The following is a 17,220-nucleotide window of genomic DNA, read 5'->3' on the forward strand; positions in this document are numbered from 1 at the left end:
AGAGGAAAGAGGACTAGCTGCACAGAGTACACTGATATGACAGCTATTGATGATAATCGAATAATCGACATGGACCGTTCCATTCCCGGCACTACCAATAATATATTTTGTGGTAGAGCGCTGTTGTCGTCATCGGATTGACGGATAGGGGCTACCAACGGTTTTTAGAGCTATTCAATGGAGCACCAATCTTCACTCGGTACTACTATTGATCACTAGGATACTGGTTATTTCTGATTACTTCATACCAGCATCCATTCTACGGAGTACAGTAGCTGTAGGCGACAGGATGATATTATCACACGACTTATATTAATTACCCCTGGATCTTACTCGTGGCTATTAATATACACCATCCCAGGGTATTGGTAGACTATATAACCATTCGTGCACCATGTCCCAAGGGCTCCATATATATAATTACGATTGCCCCTTTCATTTCTTTTTATAACGTTCTCTCAATGCTACGGAGCAATAGTGTTATGGCAGATGACGTTGTACACATTCCATCATTTAACATCGTCCTTTTCCTGATCAGGAACTCTCCGATGATAGTAGCCATAAGTCGCTGTTGATCTCCCAGGAGTCAATCAGATCGGATGTCTTTCCGCTTGGTAGATGCCTGTGCGTAAGCTATTTGGGGGGAAACTATCTTCGGAGGATAAGTTGATGGACGGGTATGCTTGTGCTTGTCTATTTACGGGATGGCATATGGTCAGACGTTATATTCAGTTATTATTATGATATCAAGTTAGTAGTGTTAATTAGCTACTTGTGAAGACCTATTTGCTTGTTCGATTATAAATAGAATTGATAGTAGATATGTATAAAGGTCTCAATGGATATATATTCAGGGGTATGATCCTAACAAGATAAGAGCTCATGCATCATGCCCACTCCTACTATGTTTGCATTGAGACACTCCAAATGCTACCCCAAGGACGTGTCAAGCTCCATATATAGTACTGTACAAATAAAAAAGAGTTTCAGGGGACAATGCGCAAAGTAGCAAAAGTATGTAGACCTGCCACCGCACTATTGCATTTTCATACCCACTTGACAAGCTACCGGACGATGTACAGCATAGTTCAGGGACAATGCGCTATCAACGGGGCGGTTTCTCGATTCTTCCGCAACGGTTGCGAATATCACTCGATAGAGTATGGGTACTGCGCACTGTCCTTATGAAGTTATGGTGATCATCCCGGAGTATTTCCTCTGGACTAGAGTGCGGGAATGACGTAGCTTCTTGAGCTCGCTAAGACATACTGTGCACAGGGTAGGGTAGTTCACTATTGTACGGAGCAGTGCTTGTGTACTCCGTACTCTGTATTCAATGTCTGGTGAATTGCCAGAGCTGGTGGTACCTGGCGAATGGCTACTGTATAGGGCAAGTCTCGTGACATCAGCTGACTCAGATACGATATTTTTGCCTCAGGCATCGGAAGCGGCCTCTGTTGGCACGAGGATAACCCCGACCGTTGTCCCTTTCTATTTTCTTTGCTGGATCTGTTGATTTTGATGCTGTGACTGTGAACGAGGCGAATTGCTTCCTTTTTGCTTTTTCTTTTTCTTTTCTTTTTTTCACTCCCTTTAATTTCGTTCTCTATTTTCTTCAACTCCCCCGCCTTGGTCTCACTTTGTTCGATTTAGAGCTGAAAAGGAAAGAAGGGAAAAAAAAAAAAAAAGCCCCCTCTTCCTCATCATCACCACCACTACCCGGCCGTTTTTGTCCTTATGACATTTCGCCGTTCACTTAAGCGTGTTTTCTGACCTGCCGACCTGTAAAGTCCGTTCTTTTCTTCGAAATTATATCACCTATGGCCGTCAGTTGAGGGGTTGGATTCTGAGTATTTCAAAAGGAAGACAAAAGCACCAGTTGAGATGGAGGATCACATTCTTGGAGAGGATCTACCGCTCCCACCCGCACGCCTTTTCGAACGACTCTCCCAGCTACCGGGCTATACGTGGGACCAATCAAGCGAGCCGTTCCATTCGACCTACAGTCACTGGCATGTCTTCGGAAACCGTCTGTCACCGGAATCCGATGCCTCCACGCCCGCCGCAACCTCCTCCGGTCCCTCCAGCCTTGCCCGCCATTCGCCCCGTGCCGAGTCCCGTCCTGCGTTCCGCCATCATTGGAGAAACAGCTTGAGCGAATCCAGCAGCGAGATCTCCCTGTCCAGACTTGATCAAGAACCAGCATGGATCCCCGTGATAGCCCGCGTCTCCTCCCATATCGTGAGGCTCGAGCGCGAGTTTCACATGATCAGATCCGTCGTTCAGACCTCTGACCCCGACTGTAATCATACAATACGACCCCTCGATCTGATCCGTCTACCGCCAGATCCGGGTGACATAGGACCTTTGTTGGTGGCTACCTTCGAATCGCCTGGTCCTAATATGCTTCGCGAGCTGGTTGCTTTTGGGCCGGCGTGGTTTGCCGTGGGGGCCAAGAGTGACAGCAACGACTCGACTCCCGGAGAGCAGGTTTCTCTCGCGACTTTTCTCGATTTTGCGATTGGCGCGTGCGACTGCTTGGAACTCCTACATTACGGCTTGAAAACAGTCCATGGTGAAATTCGCGGTGATGCGTTTCACTTTAACCGGGATACTGCCTCCGTGAAATTGACGAATACGGGAAACGGTGCAAGGTCTTTTGATAACATTCTGAGTGAGGGTTGGTCATCTTTATCGCGGGAGCTAGGCGTGAAGAATAAGCTGCAGTTCATTGCCCCTGAGCAGACAGGCCGTATGCCTACGGAACCCGATAGTCGGACGGACATTTATGCTTTGGGTGTGCTCTTCTGGACAATGCTAGTTGGGAAACCGGCGTTCACCGGTGAGGAGGCGGTCGAGGTGGTGCAGAATGTGCTCGGGAAGAGGATGCCCCCGGTCTCTGCCAAACGTATGGATATCCCCGATGCCGTCTCGGCCGTGATTCAGAAGATGACCCAGAAGACGGTGACCGATCGCTACCATACAATTTCGTCGGTGAAGAGGGACCTAGCGCAGATCTCCCAACTGCTTGGTGATGGCAACAGCGAAGCCCTAAAGGACTTTCAGATTGCCCAGCGTGATGTGTCTTCGTTCTTCACCCTTCCATCTCGCATGTTTGGACGACGGCAAGAGTACGACAAGATCATTGGTGTGGTTGAAAAAGTTCACAGGCGTCAACAGTCGGCCCTGGCAAGGTCAGCGGCCCAGAACTCTAGTGGGCTAGGATCTGGTTCCTCGATATCAGATAGCCGTGTCGATAGCTTTGAGATCACGTCAGCTTCCAGTGACTCGGGTTCATTCCATCTGGCTGCACCCAAAGCCAACTCGAACGGCGGGCTCAATCCTCTCGGACGCGTTTCGACCCATGAGTCGCTCCATAGCACCGAGTCATCGTTATCCACTCCTAAACCTGGAAGCAAAGCCAAGAGTCCCGTAGATTCGACCCGTTCTTCGTGGGAGACAATCGATCGCGATAGTCAACCGTCCACGAGCACCAACACACCGAGCCATGGGGACAATACTCTAGCGGTCCACAACAGACACAAGGCGGCACACAAGCTCCGTCGCTCTGCGCGTTGCGAGGTGATCACCATTAGCGGTGCGGCGGGAATAGGGAAGACGGACCTTTTGAACCGGGTGCAGCCGGCCATTCGCAAGCTTGGTTACATTGGAATTGCCCGTCTTGACCGAGCAAGACGGATTCCCTTCGAGCCCTTTGCCAAGATCCTTGCCAGTCTCTTGCGCCAGATTTTCTCCGAGCGCGATGTCACAACAGATTATCACAACAGTGTGCGGACGGCATTGCGCCCGATGTGGTCCACTTTGCATCAAGTCCTGGAACTTCCGGAGCAACTGATGTCGCCCGGTGGGAAAGAGAACGACGTCTCCCCAAGGCTCTCTGCAGCGCAATACATTCTGAAAGATGCGTCAACCAGAGGGGAACCGTCCAAGCGGGTCGTGCTTCCCCGACTCGATCGCGGCCAGAGCTCTGTGGAGTTCTTCTTGTCGAATGCGGCTTTGAAGAACATGCGCTTGATGGAGACTTTCTTGGAGATTCTGAAAACGCTATCGCAATTCAAGTTGATCTGCGTGTGCGTCGATGATCTCCATTATGCGGACGACGAGACCCTCGAGTTGATCATGAATGTCATGAAAGCAAAGATCCCATGCGTGCTCATCCTGACAAGCCGCCCAGCCGAACTTGAATCCGACGCCATCAAGTCACTCTTCGAGGCCGAAAACCCCAACATCACCAGACTTGCTCTCAACCCACTTGGCGAACAGGAGGTTATGGAACTCGTCGCGGCGACAATGCACCAAGAGCCAAATACGATGCTGACGCCCTTAGCAGCTGTCATTCAGGAAAAGAGCTTAGGAAACCCGTTCTACGTACGGTTGATGCTCGAAACATGCTATAGCAAGACCTGTATATGGTACTCATGGAAGAATTCTGTGTGGGAATTTGATCTGGATCGAATTTTTACCGAATTTGTGGCACCTACGTATGGCGAAGGGCTTGGTCTTGGGTTCATGAAGAGGCGTCTTCTAGAAATCCCATCGTTGGCTCAGTTGATTCTCGCCTGGGGTGCATTGTTGGGGAGCCCGTTTTCGTTTTCTCTCGTCCAGAAGCTGCTTACGAGCGAGTTTCTGTACTCCAGTGAGGATGATGAGGTGCAGGACTTGACATGTCCGGATAATGTGAACTTGATCCGGCAGTCGGAAGCGGATATCGTTGTTGGGTTGCAATATCTTGTTCAGGCTAATTTGATTATTCCCGGGAGGACGGATGATGAGTTCAGGTTCGTATACTCTTACTTAGTTTTATGGATAGCTCTAACAGAGTGCAGATTTGCCAATGATCGACTGGCGCAGGCCGCCGCTTCGTTGACCGAAGGTCGAAATGTCGAGAAAATGCATTTCATCATCTCGCAAGCCATGAAAAAGTACTACCATGATGGTCGTAGCCGTTACGCCATGGCTCGCCACGTCGCTTTCGCATCGCGCATAATCGGATCGCGTGTCGTCCAGCGACTCGACTACCGAAAAATCCTTTGGGATGCTGCGCAAACCGCAGCCCAGTCTGGCGCTCGACCAACGGCCCTGTGGTACTTCCGCCACTGCATGGCCCTCCTTCAAGACAGCCCATGGGATGACAATCTCACTGACGTTTACTACGACGAAACGCTGCGTTTGCACATCGCCACAGCGGAGATGTCGTGGTCCCAGGGTCAGAACACGGATGCTCTGGTGTTACTTGATATGGTTTTCACTTATGGGAAAACTGCCGTGTGCAAGTCGAGGGCGTGGATCGTCAAGGCAAAGATCTATGCCCAAATGGGAAATCATCTTCAATCCATGGATTCCCTTCTCACATGCCTGGAGGAGCTTGGAGTACATATTCGTGAGCCAACGACATACGAAGAGTGCGATGCTGCGTACAACAACCTAAAGGCGGTCGTCGAGAAAGCGAGCTTAGAAGCCATTGTCCGTAAGCCGGTCAGCAAGGACATTAACATGATCACCATCGGTGCTGTCATGGCTGAGGCGATGGCGGTTACCTATTGGGATGATGCGCTGACTTTCTATCGAACTGCAATCGAGATGATGAACCTCCATATCTTCCGTGGCGGATTCGTCCAGATCTCGATCGGATGCTCCCATCTTGCTATGATCTCCTTCAGTCGGTTCAGGGACCTCGACCTCGCCACAAGACTCAGTGACTTGGCACTCATGCACCTCGATCGCTGTCCTGAACCATGGACCCAAAGTCGCGGCTCCATCGTCCACAACCTCTACGTTAGTCACTTGCGGGTTCCCATGGCCTCGACACTCCCGGCATTGGAGGACTCGTTGGAGGTTTCGTTTTCGATGGGGGATCCGTACATTACGTTGATCAGTTTGTCGTCTATGGCGATGACGAGGCTGTTTTTGGGTCATGATATGGCACAGTTGGAGGCGTTCTGTAATGAGAGCCCGGATGATATCCCGGAATGGTTGAATGATACCCGCGGAGGCGCTAGTCTTGTTGCTGTCCGGCAAGTTGCACGTGCTCTGCAAGGCAAGACGGCCAGCCAATGTCCCGAAACAATCATGGAGGATGAAAACCACAACACTGCACTCTTCATGACCTACTTGGACGCCAATGCGAGCAACGCTGACCGGCCTCGCGATATCTACTGGGGTCTCGCCATGATCCCTCTGTTCATCTATGGCCACCACACAAAAGCCATCGAACTTGGTATCCAGATGATGGAGACAATGCCGCAATTGTGGTCAGCCCGTGTTGCTTACGTTGTCTACTTCTACCTCGCACTCTCCCTTCTCACTCTCCACAATGACTATCCGGCGCGCGGGTACTTGGACGGAAACCTGAAGATCGTCCTACAGTACAAAGCGGAAGTTGATTTTGCACGGAGCACTTGTGATGCAAACTACGGCATGTGGTCGTTAATTCTGGAGGCACTGATCTACGAGGTTCGCAATGATCACACCTCTGCAATCCAGACTTTCGAGGCCGCGATCGACCACTGCCAAATTCACGGGTGGCCGTTGGAAGAAGCCCTTGCACTCGAGTTGCACGGCGAGTTCCTGATCCGACGCGGTGCCAAGAGAGCTGCACGTTCTGTGATGCAAGACGCTATCGCAGCATGGGCTGCTATCAGCGCAGCAGGGAAGGCAGCACAGCTTTCTGAAAAGCATGAGTGGTTGCTTAAGACGGCTACTTCGTCGAGGAGCATCGATGTCGGATGCCAAACTGTTGACTCGCTCGAGATTGATCATACGGCAGTCGGACAAGATCATATGGTGATGACTCGGAACATGGAGGATGATAGAAAGCATCGCTGGATAGAGCAGAATGAAGTTACCACGGGGGAGCGGTCGCTTGATAGTATCTCTGCTTTTGGAATCGACATTATCGATCTGTCGAGCATTCTCGAATCCAGTCAAGTCATGTCGTCTGAGCTCCAGATCGATAAGCTCTTCACCAAGATGATCGAGATTGTGCTTGAATCGTGTAACGGGTCGGACTATGCAGTCATTGCTACAGATTTTGACGACAATGGCTTCGCCGTTGCAGCCGCAGGTGATCTTGAAAAAGGACAGAAGTCCTTCGTCGATGGCCTCCCATTCTCCGAAGTCGACGATAAGATGGCCCAGCAAATCTCACACTATGTGATGCGTACCAAGGAGAGGGTTCTCGTCCACAACGTCCTCGAGGACGAACGTTTCTCCAACGTCAGCGAGGCCTACCAGGCACGCTTCCCATTCGGTCGATCTGTGATCGCGCTGCCAATTCTGCAAGCAGAGCATCTTCTCGGAGTCATCCATATCGAAGGGAAGCCGAATTCCTTTACGCAACGAAACGTGATGGTCCTCCATTTGCTCTGCAATCAGATTGGTATCTCGTTGTCCAATGCGTTGCTCTTCCGGGAAGTTCGCAAGGTCAGCGCGACCAACGCGTCGATGGTCGAGGCGCAAAAGCGCGCTCTCGCCCAGGCCCGCGAAGCAGAGCAGAAAGCCAAGGCCGCGGAAGCTGAGGCCAATCATAACGTGAAGCTCAAGGAAGATGCGGCCAGAGCCAAGTCCATCTTCCTGGCAAATATCTCGCACGATCTGCGGACGCCGATGAACGGAGTTATTGGTCTTTCGGAGTTGCTCAAAGGTACTCATCTGGATAAAGAGCAAGATGAATATGTCGAGTCGATCCGTGTCTGCGCTGATACGTTGCTGACGCTTATTAATGACATACTGGATTTCTCGAAGTTGGAGGCGGGCAAGATGAAGATCTCTACGGTTCCGTTGAATATCAAGGAGACGATCTCGGAGGTTGTTCGTGCGCTGCGGTACACGCATCGGGATAGAGGCTTGGAGACGATTGAAGATTTGGAGAAAGTTCCGCCGGACCTTGTTGTGTTGGGTGATCCTGTTCGTCTGCACCAAATCTTCATGAACCTGCTCAGCAATAGCTACAAGTTCACGCCAAAGGGATCCGTGGCTGTGAGGGCTAAGGTTTCCCGCGAGGGTAAGGGTCGTGTGCGTCTCGAGTGTTCCGTGACGGATACTGGAATTGGAATTCCCGAGGAGCAGAAATCGCGACTCTTCAGACCGTTCTCGCAGGCCGACAGCTCGACCGCAAGATCCTATGGGGGTAGCGGACTGGGACTCAGTATCTGCAAAGCTATCATTGAGGATGTCCTGGGCGGTGCGATATGGCTCGATTCAGCGTCCGGCCGCGGCACAACAGTGACGTTCCACCTGTCCTTCAATAAGGCGCCCAAGGAAACCTTCGCCAAAGCCACCTATTCCCAGAGTCACAACCAAATCGAGAACAAGACACCTGCGAAGCCAATCGCCTGCGATCTTTCCATGGTTCCCCGCGAGCAGATCCGCGTTTGCATTGCTGAAGACAACCCCATCAACCAAAAGATCGCCGTCAAATTCGTCGTCGGGCTCAACCTCCGATGCGAAGCCTACAGCGACGGCCGCCAAGCAGTCGAAGCCCTGCGCGCACGCTCCCAGGAAGGAAACCCCTTCCACGTCGTCCTAATGGACGTGCAAATGCCAACTCTCGACGGCTACAACGCCACCCGCGAGATCCGCCGCGACCCAGACCCCAACGTCAACGAAGTCCTCGTAATCGCCATGACGGCGTCCGCCATCGAGGGCGATCGTGAGAAATGCATCGAGGCGGGCATGAATAATTATCTTCCCAAGCCCGTGCGCTCGAGTATCCTCTCCGATATGCTGGATAAGTACCTCGCTCCTGTGCCGACTTATACGAAGACAAGACTGGCGATTCGTGACAAGAATCGGGCGAGTGTTAGTGCTGCTGTTACTGGGTCTTCATCTGATGTTGGAGTGCCGAGTCCTAATAGTTTTACGTCATTGGGGTCGGAGAATGTTGTTCTTTCGCCGGATGAGAAACAGTTGGAGAAGTCTCCATCAGAAGCGGAGTGATCCTTTCTTCTGCTTAGGCTTTTACTTATTTCTTACGTTTTGATATTGCAGACCAGAAAACCAAACGGGAACGGGAAATACGTCTCATAGATATTGTTGTTTCTCGTTGGAGTTCGGGGTCAGTTTTCTATTCTTGTCTTTCTACAGTTCTATATCCCCTTTTCATTCGAGAGCGTGATATTCATTATTGGTGTTTTAATTGTTTCTTTCCTTTTCTTTCCAATGAATGATGACGATGGATATGAATCATGATGCGGTTGTTTTTCGTTCTTTCCTTTGAGTGGATGATCGAAATTCTTTTTCTTTCTTTCTTCTAATACTTGAGATACCTGCTGTTGTTTCATTATTATGTTTCTTTAAAAGACAGTCTGGAGATGGGTTGGAGTTTGCTTGTGGTAATAAATACAATGTGCATAGGTGCTTTTAGGATATAGAATTGGGTCTGTATCTTGAAATACTTCGATATGTACATGCATAGTCTAAAATGCTTGTTTAAGCAATGACTTCTCTTCTACCCAGAATGCGCAGTCGCTTCACACCTCCATCCGGCACGAGAGTCAACTTGACATGAGAGAAGACCCGAGTATCCTCGCCCTCGGCAGCAAGGTCGTCACCCTCAAACACATGCTCCATGTCCGCCTTACAAGCCCTGTCCCCCTTAAGCAACTCAACCCACTCCGGGTCATCATGCGCAGGAACCTGCCCCTCCTTATCCTTCCTCCCCACCAACCCATGCACCCTCACCGTCCGGGGGAAATTTCCCCGGAAATCCTTCGTATCCACCACAATCCTGGCCACAGACCCCGGCAAACCAAGCTTGATAATCGCCCAATCGACATGCCCAGGACCCCGCGAACGAGCCGTCTCCCACCCATCACCCATATTCTCCCCACGACCAGGAAGCAACAGGTTCGAGCACGGCGTGAAATGTTGATCCGACGCACCCAGCGCCAACCCACCCACCAACGCCGACGAGAGCTCCTCAACCGGCAAAACCGCGCGGTCCGTGCTCGCGATAACCTGCGCTGGCAACGCAGGCGGAATAGCATGCCCATACAACCTCAACCGCCCAAACCCGCCATCAGGATACATCAACAACCGTACATGCGTGTAGGGCTTCGAACTAAACTGCCCACCAACAAACCACGCTCTCCTCTGCGAAGGCCCACACTCCTTCGCCGGCAAAATAGTCTCCCACTTGTCATACCCAGCCTTGGCGATCTCCTCATCCGACGTCTCTACCCCGCCTTCGGCATTCGTCGCCTGCACCTCGGCCTTCTCGCCAAAGTTCCCCACAAAGAACCCCGTGTCCACCTCGATACCCTTGATAACTGCACTGGCCACACCAAGCTTGACCACGACCCAGTCGTAGGGCTCTGGGTTGTGGCGTCTTGTCTCCCAGCCATCGTACCAGGCGCCTGTGTGGACGAAGACGCCGGGGCGGTTGATGGGGGGTGTTGGGGTGAGGAGGTTTGTGGCGGAGGCGAAGTAGTCGTCTGAGCGGGAGAGGACTTTGGTGTTTAGGGCTGCGGAGGCGAGGTTGGTGGTGTGGGCGAAGGTGGTGTCGATTTCTTTGGAGGGGATGAAATCGGTCGCCGTGGTGGTTTCGGCGGCGGAGGGGGGGAATGCGTTGGCTTCCATGTTGGTTGAGAGAGAAGAGAAGAGAAGATCTTAGTCAAGGAATGGTAGTAGAAGAAGGGGATTGACTTGGATTATGAAGAGGAAGAGGAGTTGGGATATGGACTATTTATATACTCCGAACATGGTAGCTTATTCTAGGCGGGGTTGACGTTATCGATAACGGAAATGGTAGATAGGGCGGTATTACTCGATGTGATCGAGAAATGCCTTCCATCTTCTCTTCTTCGTTTCTTATCTTCTTCATGATGGCTATTCCGTTTGATTCTAAATGCTTCATTGAAATAACCGTTTAAATAACTCTATAATGGTCACAGCTCTGACAACACTGTGTACAAACTGCCCCAGCACCGGAACTCTCCGATACACAACGCAGCCCTCCGGATGATTGCGCACTGAAACACCTGCCACGAATCTTCATGAAAAGGAACACCTCCTAGCAAAACACGTGCTTAGAGTCAACCAGTCCTCGACAAGAAGCTCACTTTCTGGAGTCATCACATCATCTATCGTGTTCTCCGTCGGCTCTTTTCTTTCCATTCAGCTCAGGGGGTGGGCTGGAGGCTGGCGCTGGTCGTTTCATGTCATGCAGAGTGCCACAGAGCCTCCCCGGTGCCGATTTGGGGCATTGGGAGATTCTCTGTTATTATGTGACGGTTGGATGGTACACATGGTGTACGTGTCGCACGTGTTACTGTTACAGCACTCGTTGACATGTGTGACGTTCTACCAAGGGGGATTCGGGAGTCGATTCCTGTGTTCTGTTGTGGCCTGTGATGATGCAGGGGTCCTTTCGTACAGAATAAGGAGATGGAATACGGAGAAGAATACGGAGAGAAAGGCAAGTGAAAGAAAGCAGTTGGTATTATTATGTCTAAACTCCGTGTGTCATGATGGTATGCTTCGCAGGTTCCTGAATCTTCGAATGCCGGAAATGATGAGAAAAAAGAACGATCCAACTCCTAGTATACATGTCTCCGTCTTCAAGCCCCGGTCTTCGTCGCTAACTCCTCCAGATGATGATACCTCCATGCGATTTGTTTCATCTGCGTCTTTATTGTCGGATCTAGAGTCCCGTTGTCCTTCGCCTCCTTGTCCAGGTGTTTCAGCATTTCCCATCGCTTGAGGATACGGGCCTGGTTTTCCGCAATTGCTACCAGGTTGGAGTCTTTCGATGCCATGCGGGCGTCAATGGTTGCTTGGTAGGAGAGCTTTGCGCGGAAGAGCGCCATTTCGGATTCGTCGTAGATGAGGCCTCGTGCTTCGGGGAAAGATGCGTGTTCGTAGATCTGCAATGACGGCATTTTCGGTTGCAATCTTGCAAAAGTGGCAGTCGTTCTGTGTTTATTTCTGGGGGACGGAGAGCTTGACGGTCTGCTTGCTTTGTTGGAGGAGAGCGAAGGAGGATTCAGGACGACCGGATTCTCCACAATGTTAAGAAAAGGTGGAATTGGAGAGGACTGAGATTGAGGAGAGATATATGTCTTCCAAAAAAGAGGTGTCTGAAGCTGGAGAAAAGGAAGAGTTGCTTTGATGCACAACAATGAAGGTCTGTTACCAACTCCATATATATATAAACCCCAGCCTTGGCAATGTTCAATGATCTTTCATTGTTCTTTGGTGACAGGCGCCAAGGTAATACCAGGGCTGTCACCGACTGCACCACTGCACTTCAACCCGAAATGATGCAGCTGAACGGCAGAAACAACAGATGATCAAAAAAAAGAAAACGGAACTCCTTTGAAAAAAAAAATTCCTCCCACTGCCAGTCTGGTTGCATTGGTTGCCCTGCGAAGGTCCCAGTATGAGCAACTTCCGTTGTTCCCCATTGGGACAAATTGTGAAACCACCCGAATACCACCGCGCAACCGAACCGGACAGAACATGTCTGTACTGATGGCCACGAGCCACGACACTCCCTCTTGACCGTATAACTGGTGGCGAGTCGGTGTAGACGGAATTATTGGCAACGGTTTTTCTAGAGCCGGATCGTGTTTTGGAAGTTTCCACGGTTCTATAATGGAGCTTCCTTTTTACAAACGACACATGGGGACAAGCCGCCGGTCATGTTTGCTTCCGATGGGCTGCATACATGCTGGGGTCCGTCTACATACAGCAATCGATTGGCTGGCCACATGGAACAAGGGGGGGGAAGAAGGATCTATCTGAGTTCAATCGCGCGCTGAGACCTGATTCGCGCCGATCTGGGGAAATAAACAGCAAAACGAAAAAGAAACGAACTTCAGTGTAACCCGGAGGTGTCTTGAAGATGCCGCGGCCGTGCGTCATTCAGCCATCGGTAATTGCATTCTTCAACTTCCCTTTTTGTTAGATGCATTGATTGTCAGATTGCCACGCCAGATTACGGGGAAGTTGGGGGATCTCCTGACGATCCTGGAATAGAACAGTGGCAGAAATGGATAAAAATGGAATAGCGGGAGATCAGAGCGCGTGTCTGTATGGATGATTGCCTGACCGGCTGCATGTAACCGTTGTTTTGTGTCGCAGCGGTGTTGTCTGCTTGGACTGCTACATGGCACGCTGGCGATTAGAGTGATTTTCAGGTATGTCTACTTACGATCTCCAATAACCATTTAGAGCACATCTTATGCGATCAGCATCAGCATCATGAACGCCAACCCAATCTGACGCTGACACTGACAAACCTTCTCCGTACAAACCTCCGACAAACACTGGGTACTTGTACATATACATGCAGGTCATGCATTAAACCCTCCTTTTCCTCCTATAACCTAGCTTCCGTACCGTAAATGACCTGCATAATTGCCACCTAAGTACCTTCCAGCAGAAACCCAAAGCGGAAGAGATCAGATATGCACGTTATTCTGCATTTTCCCGAGAAGCTAATTAACCTAGATCATGTGCTCTGTACGACGGAGTACGCATGTCCACGCTGTTATTATTATGCTATTGTATTCTAGAACAGTGCCAGGAATACAGACAACTGCCTTACGTGCTGTACGTTTTATGTTGTGCAAGCCCAATTTCTGAAGAAGCCTGGTTTCAGAAATGTAAGCTGTTTCAGGAGTTGGGCTGAGGATCTGGACGTAATCACGGGGAAATAAGCGGTGTGGCTGGAGGGTATTATTGCTTATTTTGCCTTCTTGTTGTTCTCATTGTTGTCCTGGGGTATTTGTCAAGAGGGTGCAGCAAGTTCCGAACGGTTCCAATGAGTAAACCATGTTTATTCGAGAACGACTTTCTTGAACTGTGGACTTGCTTCAATCCACTTCTTGAGAAAAACCTTACCCACTCCACACCGACGAGCCATATTTGTCTCAGTCTCATCCTTTGGACAAGCATCACATTGAGTACAGTCAGATCCTGAGGACACTCGCTGCCAGAGGATGGATAGGATTGACATGACTGGCCAGAGTTGTATGGATATGCAACATTCATTTCTTCAGAATAGTGGAATCGAACTAAATCTCGCGCAAGGATGTCGTCCAATTCTTTACCCGCTAATGGGCAGTTGTTTATGTGTGAATCAGTCGATTTAGATTCAGATCCACCGGATCTTGGAGGGCGATGACATGGACAACCAGTAAGGTCTGCAATTGATCGAGTCGTCGCCAATGACACCACTGATGCCGTTTTCATCCCCTAGGTATAGTATAAACTCTCCTACGGTGTTAATGAGAGTACTCTGTTCGTAGCTGGGTATCTGAAGGACACCGGCAAACGAGCCATTGGCAGCGTAGATCCACAGCGGGTAATCTTGATGCGAACCATGGAAGAATCTCAATAACGGGCTATTGCTTTGTGGGCCGTATCTGGGGGCTCTGGCCTGAAAATAAGCTGTGAACCATGATAGGAGAGACGGTCCTGAGGCCATCCGGAGAGAAAACAGCGGCATTATTCTCCTTCTCGCTCGAAGCAAACGCCTCGTTCCAGAATGAATCGCAGGTCGGTTATCCGCCACCAAGCGCTCTATCACACATGCAAAACATTGCTGTTGTAGCTCAGGGGGCGGAATTTGTAGAAAACAAAGGTTGGAAATAGTCACCAAGTTGGATGAATTTCTCGCTATTGACATCTTGACGATTCAAAACGATTGGATAAGGTCTTCTTCTATCAGGACTATCAGGCGAGGTCTGTCGCCGCCAGGATAACCCGGGTTCGGATTCCAGGAAAGGGAAAATTAATATCTGAGGAATACATACCCTAGTACATTGGAGATAATGAAAATGGGATTGGGGTAATTACTATAAGTAGGTTGTTTACTTACAGACTGTTTGCGGTGTATATAGGGCTATCTTATGGAACAAGAGGATAGATATAGAGTGCCACAATGCAAGTTGGCTCTATCTATAACAAGTTTGCTCGAGAGAAGTCATGCTGTTCTTATTTTTGACAAGATAAATACATCGAGAGAAACATGGGCCATGACCAACTCGTATCCATATTCAAATCCGACACATAATCGTCCTCGATCATTATCCAAGCATCGTAATATGCCAACGGGTATATGTACAGTCCTATTGCAAAGAGTAAGCATAATCCAAGTCTCTTATTCAAAATTAGTCTTACCAGAAACAAAGTAATCACAAAAGTCAATCCAAGCTAATCCAATGTCGCGTGTTGAAGTAACCGATAAAGACTCAATGGAAGCGCGCGTTAGGAGCAGGACTCAACGGAAGGCGACGAGGAGCTCTGCCGCGAGCAGGACTAGGAGTATCGAGGAAACGGACACGGCGCTGTGACTGCTGCTGCTGCTGCTGTCCATCACAATTCGCAAGCTGACGACCCCGACCCTGGCCTTCGTAAGACGCGGTCGTAGTGGAAGCAGAAGTAGTAGAAGGTATCGTGATCGGACTCTGAACAACCTGGCCCTGATTCTGGCCCGAAGAAGTCAAGCGACGCGTGCCAGCAGGCGCGTACTCGTTCAAATACAAGTCCCAAGGATCCTCAGAAACTTTCTCGCCCATGGTGATGGTTCCGCGCAAAACGAGAAGACGGTAAACGCTGCTCTCGACGTATATACAATCAATGCCGTAGGGTTTATGGGTAATGCGGGTGAAGGGATCGGTGTAGCGCCAGTAAAGAAAGTTGAGGGTGGAGAGGATAGACTGAATCTCGATTTCGGTTCTGGACATTGTGATCGTGAGAGCAGAAAAGGCAATGTCTTAGGATCAATGGATGAGGAACGAGGATGAATAATCTCACAAAGATGATTGTCTTGGAGTGGGACAGTTGAAGGAGGAATAAATAGTAAAAGGAATTGTTTTGGTGCGTTAAATAATCCTAAGATTGTTAGGGCTTCTCTTTGCGGTATTTGCAGCATGGTAAACGCCGCTAAAGGATGAAGTGAATGGATGAAAAAGCCCTGACCCTTTATTTTTCTGATTGGCTCATCTTGATGAAGGGATCATTCCATTTGTGATTCCTGGATCTTGCCTTCAGGTGGTTTCTCTTTGGCATTGTCAGTGTCTCTAATCTGAAGGATTCCTCTCATATACCATAGCTTTTTCGGGGTCATGTCTCAAACATAGCCTCATATCACCTAAAATCGCGGAAAGAACCATGGGATCTTCCATTAATATTCCATGAGACACGGCGTGTTCGAACAACGAGACCAACTATTTCGTCGCGACATCGACAAGGGCATTGCAGGGGTATCAGTGAGATTATTTCCTTTCAGACGACGGGATAGCTTCAGACTGGGCAATCCTATGGGCTGCTCAGGACAGCTTCTAAGCTATAAAAGGACCGTACCTCGCCTGTGAGCATCTTGTCTGCATAACAGCCATCTTATCAACCCCTTTCCCTCCATAATTGCCAAATCCAAAGCCCCAATATATGACAACGCCAACGGGCAGAAGCACCAAGATGGTTGCCCACCCTTGCATTCTCATCAACGAACGAGACGCCCTCATGGAAACAATTTGCAAGCAGAAATGCTTTATCTACCACTGCTCTACCGGACTAAAAATCTTCGTCGAGCGTTATAACGATGTCGTTAAACAGCTCGAGCAACTCCAGCAGAAAGACACCGCGCGAGAGCGAGAGCAACAGCGACAGGCGACCACTACCTATCCTACCCCTCCCGGACAGGCGAATTTCTATCCTACCCCCCCTGGGCAGGCGCAGAGTCTTTCCCCGAGCTCCAAGCATCAGAGTACCGATGTGGATGATTTCGATGAAAACGATTACCTACTTCCCGAGGGTTACGACCCTGCTTACGTCTGGAAATTCTATAGCGAGAGCGAGGATGGCGATAACGACGAATACGAGAGCGAGAGCGAGGGCGAGGAATGCGTCAATGACCACTTGCCGGAGCGCATGTGTGTTAGACGTGACTGCCACCAGTTTGGATTCTGTCGCGAGCATGAGTTGAGTGCTGTGTGTGTCTGCAACGGAGGCCCGTAGCTGCTGCTACTGTGGTAAGAGATCGACAAATATTTTGTTATTTCTGCTTTGTTTATTGCTTTTTGACTGCTTAATACTCTGATATTGTTCTGTTTCCGCTGGTGTTCGTGAGGTTGCTGTGTTGGAATATTGGGTAGACTGGATAGACATTTGTGATTTCGGTTTCTGCTCTGTCTGTTGCCTTCGATTTATACTTTTGTTTTTGCTTTTTTCTTTCGGTGTTTGTTTTTGTAC

At 49.8% G+C, this 17,220-nt stretch overlaps 5 protein-coding genes across 5 annotated transcripts; 2 read left to right on the plus strand and 3 right to left on the minus strand.

Annotated features, from left to right (window-relative positions):
* Positions 1–1,884: 1,884 nt before the first annotated feature.
* On the plus strand, positions 1,885–8,958 carry ASPGLDRAFT_119463 (putative sensor histidine kinase/response regulator; the record flags this gene model as incomplete). Its single annotated transcript, XM_022540056.1, has 2 exons — positions 1,885–4,799; positions 4,848–8,958. The coding sequence occupies 2 exons, from the start codon at positions 1,885–1,887 to the stop codon at positions 8,956–8,958; spliced, it is 7,026 nt and encodes a 2,341-aa protein (XP_022404119.1).
* Positions 8,959–9,450: 492 nt separating this feature from the next.
* Positions 9,451–10,599, minus strand: ASPGLDRAFT_64560 (allantoicase; the record flags this gene model as incomplete). Its single annotated transcript, XM_022548791.1, has 1 exon — positions 9,451–10,599. The coding sequence occupies one exon, from the start codon at positions 10,597–10,599 to the stop codon at positions 9,451–9,453; it is 1,149 nt and encodes a 382-aa protein (XP_022404120.1).
* Positions 10,600–11,159: 560 nt separating this feature from the next.
* Positions 11,160–12,349, minus strand: ASPGLDRAFT_43989 (uncharacterized protein). The gene has a single exon (XM_022545926.1). It carries the CDS (start codon positions 11,898–11,900, stop codon positions 11,580–11,582), a length of 321 nt encoding a protein of 106 aa, XP_022404121.1. The 5' UTR covers positions 11,901–12,349; the 3' UTR covers positions 11,160–11,579.
* Positions 12,350–14,939: 2,590 nt separating this feature from the next.
* Positions 14,940–16,010, minus strand: ASPGLDRAFT_80256 (uncharacterized protein). Its single transcript, XM_022550058.1, has 2 exons — positions 15,148–16,010; positions 14,940–15,095 (listed from the first exon to the last, which is right to left on the minus strand). Exon 1 carries the CDS (start codon positions 15,711–15,713, stop codon positions 15,219–15,221), a length of 495 nt encoding a protein of 164 aa, XP_022404122.1. The 5' UTR covers positions 15,714–16,010; the 3' UTR covers positions 14,940–15,095; positions 15,148–15,218.
* Positions 16,011–16,039: 29 nt separating this feature from the next.
* ASPGLDRAFT_43992 (uncharacterized protein) lies at positions 16,040–17,203 on the plus strand. Its single transcript, XM_022545927.1, has one exon. It carries the CDS (start codon positions 16,447–16,449, stop codon positions 16,984–16,986), a length of 540 nt encoding a protein of 179 aa, XP_022404123.1. The 5' UTR covers positions 16,040–16,446; the 3' UTR covers positions 16,987–17,203.
* Positions 17,204–17,220: the final 17 nt, after the last annotated feature.

The sequence above is a fragment of the Aspergillus glaucus genome (assembly GCF_001890805.1).
Source record: "Aspergillus glaucus CBS 516.65 unplaced genomic scaffold ASPGLscaffold_4, whole genome shotgun sequence".
Classification (NCBI taxonomy): domain Eukaryota; kingdom Fungi; phylum Ascomycota; class Eurotiomycetes; order Eurotiales; family Aspergillaceae; genus Aspergillus; species Aspergillus glaucus.